Genomic DNA, 16,892 nt, shown 5'->3' on the forward strand with positions numbered 1-16,892 from the left:
ATAAGCACATGCTGAGGGATTTTTGTCACCACCAGGCCTGCCTCACAAGAGCTCCTGAAGGAAGCACTAAATATGGGAAGGAAAACCTGGTACCAGCCACTGCAAAGAGATACCAAAATATAAAGACCAACAATATTATGAAGAAACTATCAACTAATATACAAAATAAGCAGCTAGCATCATGATGACAGGATCAAATTCATACATAACAATATTAACCATAAATGTAAATGGGCTAAATGCTCCAATTAAAAGACAAAGGCTGGCAAACTGGATAAAAAGTCAAGACCCACTGGTGTGCTGCATTCAGGAGACCCATCTCATGTGCAAAGACACACGTGTGTGCAAAGACACACATAGGCTTAAAATAAAGGGATGAAGGAAGACTTACCAAGCAAATGGAAAGAAAAAAAAAAAAGCAGGGGTTGCAATCCTAATCTCTGATAAAACAGACTTTCAACCAACAAAGATCAAAAAGACAAAGAAGGGAATTCCATAAAGGTAAAGGGACCAATATAACAAGAAGAGCTAGCTATCCTAAATTTATATGCATCCAATATAGGAGCACCCAGATTCATAAAGTAAGTTCTTCGAGACCTACAAAAAGACTTACACTCCCACACAATAATAGTGGGACACTTTAACACTCCACTGACAATATTAGACAGATCAACACAACAGAAAATTAATAAGGATATTCAGCACTTGAACTCCGCTATGGATCAAGTGGACCTAATAAACATCTACAGAACTCTCCACCCCAAATCAACAGAATATACATTCTTCTCAGCACCACATCACACTTTTTCTAAAATTGACCACATAATTGGAAGTAAAACCTCCTGAGCAAACGTAAAATAATGGAAATCATAACAAATAGTCTCTTAGACCACAGTGCAATCAAATTAGAACTCAGGATTAAGAAACTCACTCAAAACCACACGACTACATGGAAACTGAACAACCTGCTCCTGAATGACTACTGAGCAAATAATGAAATTAAAGCAGAAATAAATAAGTTCTTTGAAACCAATGAGAAAAAAGACACAAGGTACCAGAATCTGTAGGACACAGCTAAAGAAGTGGTTAGAGGGAAATTTACAGCACGAAATGCCCACAGGACAAAATGGGTAAGATCTAAAATTGACACCCTAACATCACAATTAAAAGAACTAGAGAAACAAGAGCAAACACATTCAAAATGTAACAAAAGACAAGAGATAACTAAGATCAGCGCAGCACTGAAGGAGATAGAAACACGAAAAACCCTTCAAAAAATCAATGAATTCAGGAGCTGGTTTTTTGAAAAGACTAACAAAATAGACCACTAATAAAGAAGAAAAGAGAGAATTAAATAGACACAATAAAAAATGGTATAGGGGATATCACCACTGACCCCACAGAAATACAAACTACCATCAGAGAATACTATAAACACTTCCATGCAAATAAACTGGAAAATCTTGAAGAAATGGATAAATTCCTGGACACATACACTCTCCCAAGACTAAACCAGGAAGAAGTTGAATCCCTGAATAGACCAATAACAGGTTCTGAAATTGAGGCAGTAATTAATAGCCTACCAACCAATAAAAGTCCAGGACCAGACAGATTCACAGCTGAATTTTACCAGAGGTACAAAGAGGAGCTGGTACCATTCCTTCTGAAACTATTCCAATCAATAGAAAAAGAGGGACTCCTCCCTAACTCATTTTATGAAGACAGCATCATCCTGAAACCAAAACCGGCAGAGACACAAGAAAAAAAGGAAATTTCAGGCCAATATCCCTGGTGAACATCAATGCAAAAATCCTCAATAAAATACTGGTAAACCGAAACTAGCAGCATATCAAAAAGCTTATCTACCACGATCAAGTTGGCTTCATCCCTGGCATGCAAGGCTGGTTCAACATATGCAAATCAATAAATGTAATCCATCACATAAACAGAACCCATGACAAAAACCACATGATTATCTCAATAGATGCAGAAAAGGCCTTCGATAACATTCAACACCCCTTCATGCTAAAACCACTCAATAAAATAGGTATTGAAGGAACATATCTAAAAATAATAAGAGCTATTTATGACAAATCCACAGCCAATATCATAATGAATGGGCAAAAGCTGGAAGCATTCCCTTTTAAAACTGGCACATGACAAGGATACCCTTTCTCACCACTCCTGTTCAATATAGTATTGAAAGTTCTGGCCAGGGCAATCAGGTAAGAGAAATAAAGGTTATTCGAATAGGAAGAGAGAAAGTCAAATTGTCTCTGTTTGTAGATGACATGATTGTGTATTTAAATAACCCCATCATCTCAGCCCAGAAACTCCTTAAGCTGATAAGCAGCTTGAGTAAAGTCTCAGGATACAAAATCAATGTGCAAAAATCACAAGCATTCCTATACACCAATAACAGACAGAGAGCAAATCATGAGTGAACTCCCATTCACAATTGCCACAAAGAGAAATAAAATATCTAGGAATACAACTTACAAGGAATGTAAAGGACTTCTTCACGTTGTAGTTCCCTAAAGGAGAACTACAAACCACCGCTCAAAGAAATAAGAGAGGACACAAACAAATGGAAAAACATTCCACGCTCATGGACAGGAAGAATCAATATTGTGAAAATGGCCATACGGCCCAAAGTAATATATAGATTCAATGCTATTTCCATCAAGCTACCATTGACTTTCTTCACAGAATTAGAAAAAAACTATTTTAAATTTTGTATGTAACCAAAAAAGAGACCGTATAGCCAAGACAATCCTAAGCAAAAAGAACAAAGGTGGAGGCATCATGCTACCTTACTTCAAACTATAATACAAGGCTACAGTAACCAAAACAGCATGGTACTTGTACCAAAACAGATATATAGACCAATGGAACAGAACAGAGTCCTCAGAAATAATGCCACACATCTACAACCATTTGATCTTTGACAAACTTGACAAAAACAAGCAATGGGGAAAGGATTCCCTATTTCATAAATGGAGTTTGGAAAACTGAAACTGGACCCCTTCCTTATATCTTATACAAAAATTAACTCAAGATGGATTAAAAACTTAAACATAAGACCTAAAACCATAAAAACACTAGAAGAAAACCTAGGCAATACCATTCAGGACATAGGCATGGGCAAAGACTTCATGACTAAAACACCAAAAGCAATGGTAACAAAAGCCAAAATTGGCAAATGGGATCTAATTCAACTAAAGAGCTTCTGCACAGCAAAAGAAACTATCATCAGAGTGATAGAAGAGGCAACCTACAGAATGGGACTTACAGGTCCCTATAGACATGGGACCTACAGGGACCTACAGACAGACAGAATGGGACCTACAGGACCTACAGACAGAACAGGCAACCTACAGAATGGGAGAATATTTTTTGCAATCTATCCATCTGATAAAGGACTAACATCCAGAATGTACAAGGTACTTAAACAAATTTACAAGAGAAAAAACAACTCCATCAAAAAGTGGGCAAAGGATATGAACAGGTATTTCTCAAAAGAAGACATTTATGCAGCCAATAAACATATGAACAAAAGCTCATCATCACCGGTCATTAGAGAAATGCAAATCAAAACCACAATGAGATACCATCTTATGCCAGTTAGAATGGCAATCATTAAAAAGTCAGGAAACAACAGATGCTGGAGAGGATGTGGAGAAATAGGAATGCTTTCATTCTGTTGGTGGAGTGTAAATTAGTTCAACCATTGTGGAAGACAGTGTGGTGATTCCTCAAGGATCTAGAACGAGAAATACCATTTGACCCAGGAATCCTATTACTGGGTATATACCCAAAGGATTATAAATCATTCTACTATAAAGACACATACACACATATGTCTATTGCAGTATTATTTACAATAACGAAGTCATGGAACCAACCCAAATGCCCATCAATGATAGACTGGATAAAGAAAATGTGGCACATATATACCATGGAATACTATGCAGGCATAAAAAAGAAGGAGTTCATGTTCTTTGCAGAACTCATGGATGAAGCTGGAAACCATCATTCTCAGCAAACTAACACAAGAACAGAAAACCAAACACTGCATGTTCTCACTCATAAGTGGGAGTTGAACAATGAGAACACATGGACACAGGGAGGGGAACATCACACACTGGGGCCTGTTGGGGGGTGGGGGACAAGGGGAGGGATAGCATTAGGAGAAATATCTAATGTAGATGACAGGTTGATGGGTGCAGCGAACCACCATGGTATATGTATACCTATGTAACCAACCTGAACGTTTTGTACCTGTATCCCAGAACTTATAGAATAATTTTAAATAAGAATCTAAGAACTATATTTCAGGATGTAAAATAATAGCTTTAGAAGGAAAATTTCAGATACAAAAAAATGCAGAGCTAAGTATTGCATATACAAAATAATAATACTTTTAGCATCAGAGGTTGTAAAAAACGATTAAAAAATACTTTAAAGTATAGTTTGTGTGTTAAAAACAAATATGACTAACTATTGGACTACAAAAACATGTAACTTAGAAGCTGAGACAGAGGGAGTAGAAAATCTCAAAGAATCAACTGATAAATATTCAAAATAAATAAGGAGTTTAGCGAATTAGTTAGATACATAATCAGTGATCAAAAATATCAACTGCATTCCTATACACCTATAACAACCAGTTAAATATATATCCTAGATATGTTCAAAAATGTCAATGCAGCACTGTTTGTAAATAACAAAAAACTGGAAACAAAGTATCTGTCAATAACAGAACGAATATTGTGTGGCTTATTCATAAGATGGAATCCTATATAGCAGTAAAAATTAAAATATCACTTTTACATGCAGCAACATAGATAAAATCATCAGTGGTCAGGCACGGTGGCTCACGCCTGTAATCCCAACACTTTGGGAGGCTGAGGCAGGTGGATCACGAGGTCAGGAGGTCGAGACCATCCTTGCCAACATGGTGAAACCCCATCTCTACTAAAAATACAGAAATGAGCCAGGCATGGTGGCACACGCCTGCAGTCCCAGCTACCTAGGATGTTGAGGCAGGAGAATTGATTAAACCTGGGAGACGGAGGCTGCAGTGAGCCAAGATCATGCCACTGTACTCCAGCCTGGGTGACAGAGCAAGACTCCGTCTCAAAAAAAAAAAAAAAATTCACCAGCATAAGGTTGAGCGAGAAAAGGGTATTGCAAAAAACAAAACAAAACAAAAACAAAAATATGCAATATAATTCCTTGTATATCAAATTCAAAAACGTTAAAAACTGAGCAATATATTGTTTAAGGATACAAATAAATGTGGTAATGGAAATCAGGGGAATGATAAACACAAGACTGAAGACAGTTGTTGCCTCTGTGAAAGGAGAGAGTAGAATGAGACTGAGAGGTACTCCACTCAGAGGACCTAAAAGGTAATGGTAATATACTTTTTCTTTTTCTTTTTTTTCTTTTTTTGAGACGGAGTCTTGCTCTGTCGCCCAGGCTGGAGTGCAGTGGTACGATCTCGGCTCACTGCAAGCTCCACCTCCCGGGTTCACACCATTCTCCTGCCTCAGCCTCCCAAGTAGCTGGGACTATAGGCGCCCACCACCACGCCTGGCTAATTTTTTGTATTTTTAGTAGAGACGGAGTTTCACCGTGTTAGCCAGCATGGTCTCAATCTCCTGACCTTGTGATCCACCCGCCTCAGCCTCCCAAAGTGCTGGGATTATAGGCGTGAGCCACCACGCCCAGCCTGGTAATATACTTTTTCTTAAACTTGATAGTGAGTACATAAGTATTTGTTGTTTCATTATTATTTATATTTTACATGTATTTTGCTGATACTTATGTCTATTCACCATTTAATAAAAACAGTATGAAACAAAGTAAGGAAATAACTATAAATTCAGGGAAGTAGTTGCTGGGGTACAGGAATGAGCATGGCATAGGGGGAATGAATGCATTTAAAAACTGGGACATAGGAAACCTCTATGTGGTCTTAAATAGTGGTACTGAAATGTTCTACTTCTTGGGGGATGGGTCCATATGTCTGTTGTATTCTTTTGCTTAATAATTTACTTGTATGTCAAATACATGCTTTTGTATATATTGAATAATTCATAATAAAAATTTTTCTTAAAAAGGCCATTCAGGTCTAGCAGTACCATTCAACTCACCAGAATGCATCTCACTGTGTGAACAGCACTTGGATCTTTATGGTTGGCTGCCCAGTGAAGTGGGATCTTGCCTTCAACATCAGGAATCCCAATGTTAGAATCATGCTTGATGAGCAGTTTCACGTGCTCAGGGTTATTGTAGTAGGCACTCCAATGCAGAGCTGTTTGCTGCAAAATCGAGAGGTTCTCAGAATAACAACAGTAACAACAACTAACTTTCCCCAAGCTTTTACTATGGGACAGGCACTGTTACAAGAGTTTTATACAGTAGTTCCCCTGTATCTTTGGTTTCACTTTTCATGATTTCAGGTCTCTGTGTTCAACCAAAGTCTAAAAATATTAAATAGAATATTCCAGAAATAAACAATTTATAAGTTTTAAATTGTGTGCCATTCTAAATAACATGATGAAAGAGTGCTTTATCCCATCCCATCCTACCTGGGACACAAATCTTTCCTTGTTCAGCACATCCCCACTGTAGACATTCCCTGCCAGTTAGTCACCTAGCAGCCAACTCAGATATCCCATTCATTGTCACGATATAGATTCACAGTGCTTGTGTTCAAGTCACCCTTCTTTTACTCAATGGCCCCAAAGCTCACAATTATTGATACTGGTGATTCAGATATGCCAAAGAGCAGCTATAAAGTGTTTCCTTTAAGTGAAAAGGTTAAAGCTCTCAATAAGAAAAATTTGTTGAGTTTGCTAAGCTCTGTGGTAAGAACAAATCTATCTGTGAAACTGTAAAGAAGGAAGAAGAAATTCATGATTTTGCTGTTGCATACCAAACTGCAAAAATTATGGCCATAGTGCCTGATAAGTGCTTAGTTAAGATGGAAAAAGTACTAAATTTGTGGGTGGAAGACATGAACAGAAATGTGTTCCTATTGACGGGAATTGGGTTTGACACTATCTGCAGTTTCAAGTATCCATTGGGGGTGTTGGAATATATTTCCTTTGAACAAGGGAGACTATTGTCTATTTAATTGCATGCAGTCATCTTACTATTCCTGGGAGACAAGTATGTTTTTAAATTTGCATGTGATTGATGAGGAAACAGCACATGGAACCTAAGTAATCTGCTCAGGGACATAAAGGAAGTAAGTGGCTGAACTGAGATTTTAACCCTGGCAGTCTGACTCCAGAATCTGACCTCTTAGTCATGACAGTTATTTAGTTCATCTGGTACTGATAACACAGAGAAAGAGAAAGCGGCCCAGTCATTTAGAAATAATCATCAACAAAGTAAGTGATGATCTTGATAATGCACATCTGGTTATCACCAAGGACCTTAAGAACTTGATAGGATGTTTTGAATTTTAATATCTATAAAAAATCCATGCATATGCATCTGGAACCCATTCCATATATCAGAAGATACATTTTAATTTAACTACAATTTTAGAGGATAAATTATTAGACCTAGTTATTGCTAAAAAGATACATTTTGAAAATACAGCAGTACTTGCTTTTGTCAACCTAAATTACAATGTCTCTCTAAAAGAAAATAATGTTTGGCCAGGTGCAGTGGCTCATGCCTGTAATCTCAGCACTTTGGGAGATCGAGGCAGGTGGATCACTTGAGGTCAGGAGTTCGAGACCAGCCAGGTCAACATGGTGAAACCCCTTCTCTACTAAAAATACAAAAATTAGTTGGGTGTGGTGGTGCATGCCTGTAATCCCAGCTACTCAGGAGGCTGAAGCATGAGAATTGCTTGAACCCGGGAGGTGGAGGTTTCAGTAAGCCGAGATCATACCACTACATGCCAGCCTGGGTGATAGAAAAAGAAAAACAAAGAAAGAAAATCATGTTTATTTGGTATCTGGTAGTAGGACGTTGTTAAACTGTGTACTCAAGTAAAGAAAGACAAAAGTTTTTAAAAGAAAAATGAGGAGGATTACATAATTGTTTTCAAATGATGATCCTTGGCTACAAAGATCAATAACAAAGATAATGCCTGTGCAAGGTTGGAAGGGCAGTTGCTGGGCAAATGTCTTTGAAGAAGTAATTTTTGTGTAAGGTTATGATGGCCTTTGTGCAAGGCTGTGGTTTTTGCACAGTTTGTGATTTTTTTTTTTTTTTTTAAATCAGACAAGCACGAGAATCCTCTCTTTATGGCCTTCCCTGGCTCTGTCAGGTTTTGTTGTTGTTGTTTTAAACAGAAAGAACTCCATTTTGATTTTGACAATGTTCACACTTTATTTCAGATAAAAGTTAAAAATGATCATCTTGAACTTGTTGAAGTTGCTTTAAAATCTCTTCTGCTGTTCTCATCAACATACTTCTATACGACTGGCTTCCCTATTAGAAGAATTATTAAGAAAAAATGTAAGAACTGTTCAAATTTTTATCAGCCCTCATGAGTAGCATTGTCAGCAATTCAATCTACAATTAGATAATTTAATGAGCAGGAACCAAGCCCACCTGTCACATTAAAAACTTTAGAAACTGATATACCTGGTATTCCTTCAAGATGTACCTATAGGCATTTAATATGAACAGTCACTATTTAACCTATTACTTTTGCTTACTAACAACTGCAGATTTTTAAAAAGCCACAAGTATAATAGCATTCACTAACTGCCTATAACCACATCTTCAATAAACAACATGTAATTCCTTTCTTTTCCTATGTTATACTTGTTCTGATTCTGTTTACTGAAATTCAATACTATGCTGAACCTAACAGTAATCCTATTATCCTTTTTCCATACATATAAAAACTGGGGCACAGAGGAGTTAAGCAATTTGCCCAAGGATACAGAACAAGTTAAGTAGTGGATTCTGTGTTGAAACCCAGGAAGTCTGATACCAAAGTGTAGGCCACTAAACCATTATGCACTTAGGACATTGCCATGGGCATTTGGCCATCATGAGTCTAACCACTTATAGTAACTATTATGACTCCCTGTCAAATGTTGGGTTTTGGAGTTAAGGCAGGACTAGACTTTTTTTTTTTTTTTTGAGACAGAGTCTCACTCTGTCACCCAGGCTGGAATTCAGTGGCGCTATCTGGGCTCACTGCAACCTCTGCCTCCCAGGTTCAAGTGATTCTCATTCCTCAGCTTCCTGAGTAGCTAGGATTACAAGTGCACACCACCATGCCCGGCTAATTTTTGTAGTTTTAGTAGGGACAAGGTTTCACTATGTTGGCCAGGCCAGTCTTGAACTCCTGAACTCAGGTGATCCACTTGCCTTGGCCTCCCAAAATGCTGTGATTACAGGCATGAGCCAACATGCCCGGCTGACAGGACTAGATCTGAAGTCTAGTTCTGCCACTTGCATCTTAGGCAAAATTTTAATCTTCCTGAGCTTCAGTTTTTCCATTTGTAAAAAGGAGATGATACTACCTAACACACATGGTTGCTGAGAGGATTAAACGACAGAATTGAAGTGAAACACTTCCCTGATTTGGAATTGTTCTACCATGTATATATGTGGTAATTTAGGCCTTCTTCCTTGAAATTCACATCATAAAAGGAAGCATTTGCTTTCTGGTCTTATTAGTGTTCGATTTTGAGTATCCATTACCTTGTTTTTATCCTGTGTATCCACTTCTCCTGGTGCCATAAACTTCAGCAGAAGTGCCAAACACTTAGGGCTCCTGTGCCGGGTAGTCAAGTGCAAAGGAGTCATCTCTTCCAGATCCTTTTGCATCCAGTTTGCTCTGCGTGTAAGTAAGAGTTTCACGAAACGATAATTTCCCTAAATAAAAAACAATATATGATAAGAAAAAAATGTACTATGGGGTCAAATTTTTTTTAAATTTTAAAATGTTTTAAGTATGCTAATTATTCTTCTACAGTAATAACATTCAGAGAAATTGATAAAGAAAAATGTTTGTAATTCCACTATACTCAGATATCAATTGTTTTATTTTTTTCATGTTTCCTTCCAAGAACTTTTTTCATGAATATAATTCACATAGTGGCTGGTCAATATTTTATTGCAAATAAAAGCAACATGTTTTATTTAACCAATCTATTATTGTTAACATCTAGAATATTTTAATATTTTATTTTGTAGAAAATGCTTCAATGTACATCTTTTTTCATATTTTTTTTCTTAATCGTTTCACAAGAATAAATTATCAGGAACCAAATTGTTGGGTCAAAGACGTTTGCACATTTTAGTGTTTGGTGTATTTTCCAAATTGCTATCTAACAGCAGCAATGTGTAGGTGTATTAGTTTCAGCACATTTTGACCAACATACTACCTATTATTTATACTCAAAGTATAATAATGTGAAATAAGCAGAGATGTTAAATCCCAATTTACAGGTGAGGAAACTGAGATTCAAAGAAGTTAAATGTTTTGTTCAGGGCCCTCTGGTTAATAAGGGAAGGATGATTAATTTTCTTAAAGAGAGCTATTTATGGGTACAACTAAGGTAGAAGCAGCTTATTCAAAGTTTGGATACCAGACTCATATGGTCACCTAAATGCCAACTCAGAAGTCATGGCAGGCCCATCCACTTGCAGGCAGTACTCTCCATGTCAGTTAAATCCTCCAATCTGGTAGAATCAACCCACCTCAAGAAAGAAGCAGGCCAGGTGCGGTGGCTCACACCTGTGATCCCAGCACTTTGGGAGGCTGAGGTGAGTGGATCATGAGGTCAGGAGTTCAAGACCAGCCTGGTCAACATGGTGAAACCCTGTCTCTACTAAAAATATAAAAATTAGCCAGGCGTGGTGGCAGGCCCCTGTAATCCGAGCTACTCGGGAGGCTGAGGCAGAGAATTGCTTGAACCCAGGAGGCGGAGGTTGCAGTGAGCCGAGATCGCACCACTGTACTCCAGCCTGGGTGACAGAGCGGGACTCTGTCTCAAAAAAAAAGAAAGAAAGAAAGAAAAGAAAGAAGCTTAGCTACAAGGGCCATAGCAAGAGTGTTAATGAGCCAGGCCAACCATTACATAGTAAGTTTGTGTAACATGGGAGCTTTGAACAAAGTAAGACTCTAAAAATTGTTCTTCTGGGCTCTTTTCTCAGGTCTAGTTCCTCATTTTTACTTCCAGTTGAAGGTTTCTATGTGCTTGGTACCTCAGATATTTCAAGGGCAGTGGGATCAAACAGTATTGCTTGATCAAGTTCTTGGCCTACTTTGTGCCTATTTATCTCTCCCTATTCAGAGGATAATGGCAGGCAGGATTATTTGTCCATTTGTCATCCTTAACCTTGTTAGAAGTGGGCCCTTTTAGCATGATAATGCATTGATGTTCTCCTATGAGGGACTATCAATATTAGTAAGGAAGACTTTTTTTTTTTTTTTGAGACGGAGTCTCGCTCTGTCGCCCAGGCTGGAGTGCAGTGGTGTGCTCTTGGCTCACTGCAAGCTCTGCTTCCCAGGTTCACGCCATTCTCCTGCCTCAGCCTCCCGAGTAGCTGGGACTACAGGTGCCCGCTACCACGCTCGGCTAATTTTTTGTATTTTTTAGTAGAGGCGGGGTTTCACTGTGTTAGCCAGGATGGTCTCCATCTCCTGACCTCATGATCCGCCTGCCTCAGCCTCCCAAAGTGCTGGGATTACAGGCGTGAGCCACCGCGCCCGGCCTGGAAGACATTTTTTAATCAAGCAGACCACCCACTGTGAAGAATGTGCAGCTCTACAGCAAGCTTGTCCAAACCGTGGCACCTGGGTTGCATGCGGCCCAGGATGGCTTTGAATGTGATCCAAAAAAATTCGTAAAGTTTCTAAAAACATTATGAGATTTTTTGCATTTTTTTTTTTTTGCTCATCAGTTATTGTTAGTGCTAGTGTATTTTATGTGTAGCCAAAGACAATTCTTCTTCCAATGTGGCCCAGGGAAGCCAAAAGACTGGACATCCCTGTTGTAAGGCACGATTACTAGAGTGACAGTGAGGTGCACAAGGACTACTGAGAACTAACTGCTTGCCCACAGGGGCAGAGATGGGACTGACTCAGTCCACCACAGGGGCAGAGATAAGAGAAGATAAGAAAGACTATGGCTAGGAAAGAGGATCTGTAGACTGTCTATATTAGATGGGAAGACTTAGAATAGGTGGAAAAGCCAATGGACTCTACTGGATATTTCCTCTCAGAGAGGCTTCCCTTGACGACCCTAAATAGAATTTACTTTGTTATTCTTTATTCTAGTACCTATTCATTTCCTTCACAGTACTTTTCTCAGTTTGTAATTACATATATATTTGTTTGTTTCTCTTCTGTGTGAGCTCCCTCACAAACTGTAAGCTCCATGAAGGCAGAGACCATGTTTTATTGATCCCTGTGCCCAGCATAGTTCCTGGCACAGAATAGGTGCCTAATAAATATTACTTGAAGAAATGAGTAAATAAGAAGAAATGAAATATCTTCTAGAGGTTTTTGTTTTCATTTAAAAATTCTTATTTACAAGCCTGGTCATGGTGGCTCACGCCTGTAATTCCAGCACTTTGGGTGGCCGAGACGAGCAGATCACAGGAGTTTCAGACCAGCCTGGCTAATATGGTGAAATCCTGTGTCTACTAAAAATACACAAAAAATTAGCTGTGTGTGGTGGTGCAAGCCCGTGGTCCCAGCTACTCGGGAGGGTGAGGCATGAGAATCTTGAACCCAGGAAGTGGAGGTTCCAGTGAGCTGAGATTGCACCACTGCACTCCAGCCTGGGTGACAGAGTGAGACTCTGTCTCAAAAAAAGAATTAAAAATAAATAAATAAATAATAATAAAAATTCTTATTTACAGTTGCTATATTAGATCATAACAGTTAAGAATCTTAATTCTCAAATACCTGGTATTTGGTTATTCTTACTTTTTAATGTTTCATTTTTCTGAGCTTCATTAATAGTGTACATCATTTATCTAGACTTCTCATTTCATTTGATGTCAGTTCTTGAGAAGGAAGATGCTAAAATTTCCTCAAGAGGGCACCCTGCTCTAAATTTCTTGCCATCTTTTCTTTGAAAAAAAAAGTGTCCAGGAAAAACAAATCCGTGTGACACTTCATACCGAAAAATAAAGTTTGACCTTTCTGAACATAACATTTCAAATATTACAGAATAATTCATCACGACCTTTTAAAGATACTCAGACAGTCATTTTGATTGTGAAATTACAGGAAAAGGGAAGGAGAAGAAGGAAACTAGTATATGTTAGTTGGGGTAACGACTGAGTTACAGACACAGTGTTTGGCGTATTTACACGTTACATTATTCTGAGGACTCTACCCTCACAAGACACAGTGCAACCCAGTAATGATATTTACTCATTCATTCATTCATTCATTCAACAAACATTCATTGAGCCTTGTTATGAAGCAGATAACAGTACAATGTTTGCACTTCGTTTTACTTACTACAAAGCTCTTTAACATAATTTCATCTTTGTTTCTCACAGAAGTATCATCGAAAATTTTCACAGATTAAATAAACTATCCTCCTATGCCTCTATTTTCTTATATATAAGGGGTAATAATGGTACCTGCAATTATTATGCATATGAAATGAGATAAATGATATTTGTAAAAGTTCTTAGAACAATGCACAAAGCAAATGCTCAGATGTTTGCTATTATTATAAATAGTTTTCCAGTCTGGAGTATTCAACAAAACATAGATGGTCAGATAGAACCAAGAATGGCCCATGATAAAGGGCATGCAGATAGAAAGATCTGATTGTAATATACACAGTTCAGCTGGTGATTAAGAACCAAGATTATGAAAAGGTAAAAGTAAAAATAGTTAGAAGGTTATAAATAGAGTAGTCCCCCTTTATCTGCTGGGGATACATTCCAAGATCCCCAGTCAATATATGAAACTGCAGATAGAATCAAACCCTCTATATACACTATTTTTTTCCTATACACACATATCTATGGTAAAGTTTAATTTATAAATTAGGCACAGTAAAAGATTAACAATAACTAATAATAAAATAGAATAATTATAATAATATACTGTAAGAAAAGTTATGTGAATGTGGTCTTTTTTTCTCAAAATACCGTAGTATTTTTAGACCATGGTTGACCACAGTAAATGAAATCACAGAAAGCAAAACCATGGATAATGGGGAATCACAGTAGTGGTTTTTCTGATTTTTTTTACACTGAGAAAGATGTCTATATTCCGCTTACAGATAATGATAATATAGGACCAACAAAGGCATAGCCAATAGGAATTTAGCAGGTACCCTGGGGAGGAGTCAGCTATATGATAAGGCCAGCATCTCCTATTTCAAATGACAGAGACCCATCAGATATTATCTATGAAGACTGGACTAGAAACAATATAATTTTCCTGGACCAAGGCCAACCTGTTTGTTCTCCTAAACAAGCAACTGGTTGGACACAGTGGCTTACACCTGTAATCCTAGCACTTTGGGAGGCCGGGGTGGGAAGATCACTTCCGCCCAGAGGTCAAAGCTGCAGTGAGCCTTAATTATGCCACCAAGCCCCAGCCTGAGTATCAGAGAAGACCTTGTCTCAAAAAAAAAAAAAAAAAAAAAAAAAAAAGCCCATTGTATGCAAATTCAGTCTTTGGGAATGAGCAGAAGGGACAGAGAACTTTAAGTGCTAAAATCAGGAGAATATTTCTAGTATCAATGGAACAGAGGAAGATACTAGTTTGAGGCAGCACGCTAATCTGACAACCCTCTGAAGGTTGTGTGACCCTTCAGACCCATGTTATAGGCTACTTTGCTTCCTGTAAAACCTTCTCATTATAGAAAGTCTAAATACTTCCTCAATATTTCTTGAACTGAGGAGTTCTCATGTTTTTGAGAATATTCTTATAATGCGAATATTTTCTGGAGGATTTGGAAGTTAATCTATTTTTTTGGGTTGGGGGGACAGAGTCTCGCTCTGTCGCCTAGCTGGAGTGCAGTAGCACAATCTCAGCTCACTGCAACCTATGCCTCCAGGGTTGAAGCAATTCTCCTGCCTCAGTTTCCTGAATAGCTGAGATTACAGGTGCCTGCCACCATGCCTGGTAAATCAGGGTTTCATCATGTTGGCCAGGCTGGTCTCAAACTCCTGACCTCAGGTGATCTGCCTGCCTTGGCCTCCCAAAGTGCTGGGATTACAGGTGTGAGCCACTGAGCCTGGCCTGGAAGTTAATCATTTAATAGAACCTGTTAGAGCTATACAGAAACTGATCCTGTTGGGAGGACTGTTTGCTTTAGGGTCTGCTTTTATAATTTTGGAGTGGAAATAGTATAGGGTGAAGGAGATCATAGATCAAAAGAGTACATATGCTTAAGAAAATTCTGATGGTAGGTAAGCAGAAGTAAGGGAGCTGAAGTTACAGGACGGTCTTGATTTAGTCATTTAAAAGGATGTTACGCTGCTATGATCAGGTCCATCATGCTTCTGAAATGTGAAAACATTTCCTAATATCTCTGAAACAGTGAATATTTTTTTTTTCATTACATGGTCATAATTTTCATCTAAATCTTCCTGTAATTAACACCAAGAGCTTCTTTTGTCGGTCACATAAAGATTATGACACTTTCCAAATGACATTCTCCAAATGTATGAAAAGGGTGAAAGAGAATGAAAAGTTCTCTGACCCAGAGAATAGCACTTGAAATGAATCTGGGAAACAAATTAGCCCAAAATGTGAATTTTAACTTTATATTTGTGTCTGTCCAGTTCTCTTAAGACGAACTCCTTTTTTTTTTTTTTTTTTTAAAAAAAAAAGCATAGTTATTTAATGGTAATAACAATGATATGGAGATTTTCAGCAAAGTATTTTGGTATTTTGCTTTAGATTTTTCATTTTTAAGAAATAAAACCTAACAGATAAAGTTAATACTTCTTTTGTGTCCCCAATTCCATTACCTTCTCTCCCTCTTTGGAGACTACTATCCTGAATTGGGTGTTTATCATTCCAATGAATGTTTTTCCACTTCTATTTCATATAAACATATATATATCCATAAATGACATAGTATTGTTTTACATGTTTTCAATCTTTGTATAAATGGTATTGCAAGAATCGTGTCATTTTTTACTCAAGGCAGTATTTTTCAGATTTATTCATGTTGCCTGGGTCCATACATTTTCACTGGAATAAGTATGCTATCACATGAAAATAATATATTTATTCTTTTATAGAGGAATATTTAGCATGTTTCTCATTTTTCACAATTACAAACAATATTGTAATGAATATCCTCATACATATCTCCTGGTAAGTACATAAGAATTTCTGAAACTTCTGGGTTGAGATTGCTCTCTAAAATAGCTACTCCAAGTTAACATTCGTAACAATAATGTATGAGTTCCTGTTTCTCCACATCCTCAGCATACTTTGTTTTGTCAGACTTGCTAATTTTTGCCAATCTGATGGTTATAGTTTTTTGTTTTGTTTTTTAATAGAAGGGGTCTTGCTATAGCTTGCCCAGGCTGGACTCAACTCTTGGGCTCAAGCGATCCTACCACCTCAGCCTCTCAAGTAGCTGGGGCTACAGGTGTGCACCACTCTGTGCCTGGCTTACAGTTGGGTTTTGATGTGCATTTCCCGAATTGAGGTGGAACGTTTTTACATGTTTGTTGGATATTTGTTTCTTTTGTAAATAGCCTTCTTGTGTTGTAACTCATTTCTGAACTTGGCTATTTGTTTTTTTTTTTTTTTTTTTTTGAGACGGAGTCTCGCTCTGTCGCCCGGACTGGAGTGCGGTGGCCGGATGTCAGCTCACTGCAAGCTCCACCTCCCGGGTTTACACCATTCTCCTGCCTCAGCCTCCCGAGTAGCTGGGACTACAGGCGCCCGCCAC

At 38.0% G+C, this 16,892-nt stretch overlaps 1 protein-coding gene across 3 annotated transcripts in view; it reads right to left on the reverse strand.

The window, feature by feature from the left end:
* Nucleotides 1–16,892, reverse strand: part of INVS (inversin) — a 190,414-nt gene that overhangs the window by 70,034 nt on the left and 103,488 nt on the right. For all 3 annotated transcript variants that reach the window (XM_025358986.1, XM_025358988.1, XM_025358987.1), the window contains 2 exons: nucleotides 9,694–9,867; nucleotides 6,162–6,329 (listed from right to left, as the gene is read on the reverse strand). In XM_025358986.1, the coding sequence (XP_025214771.1) occupies nucleotides 6,162–6,329; nucleotides 9,694–9,867 (342 nt within the window). The remainder of the gene's footprint in view (nucleotides 1–6,161; nucleotides 6,330–9,693; nucleotides 9,868–16,892) is intronic.

This window comes from Theropithecus gelada, chromosome 15 (genome assembly GCF_003255815.1).
Source record: "Theropithecus gelada isolate Dixy chromosome 15, Tgel_1.0, whole genome shotgun sequence".
In the NCBI taxonomy this organism is placed as follows: Eukaryota; Metazoa; Chordata; class Mammalia; order Primates; family Cercopithecidae; genus Theropithecus; species Theropithecus gelada.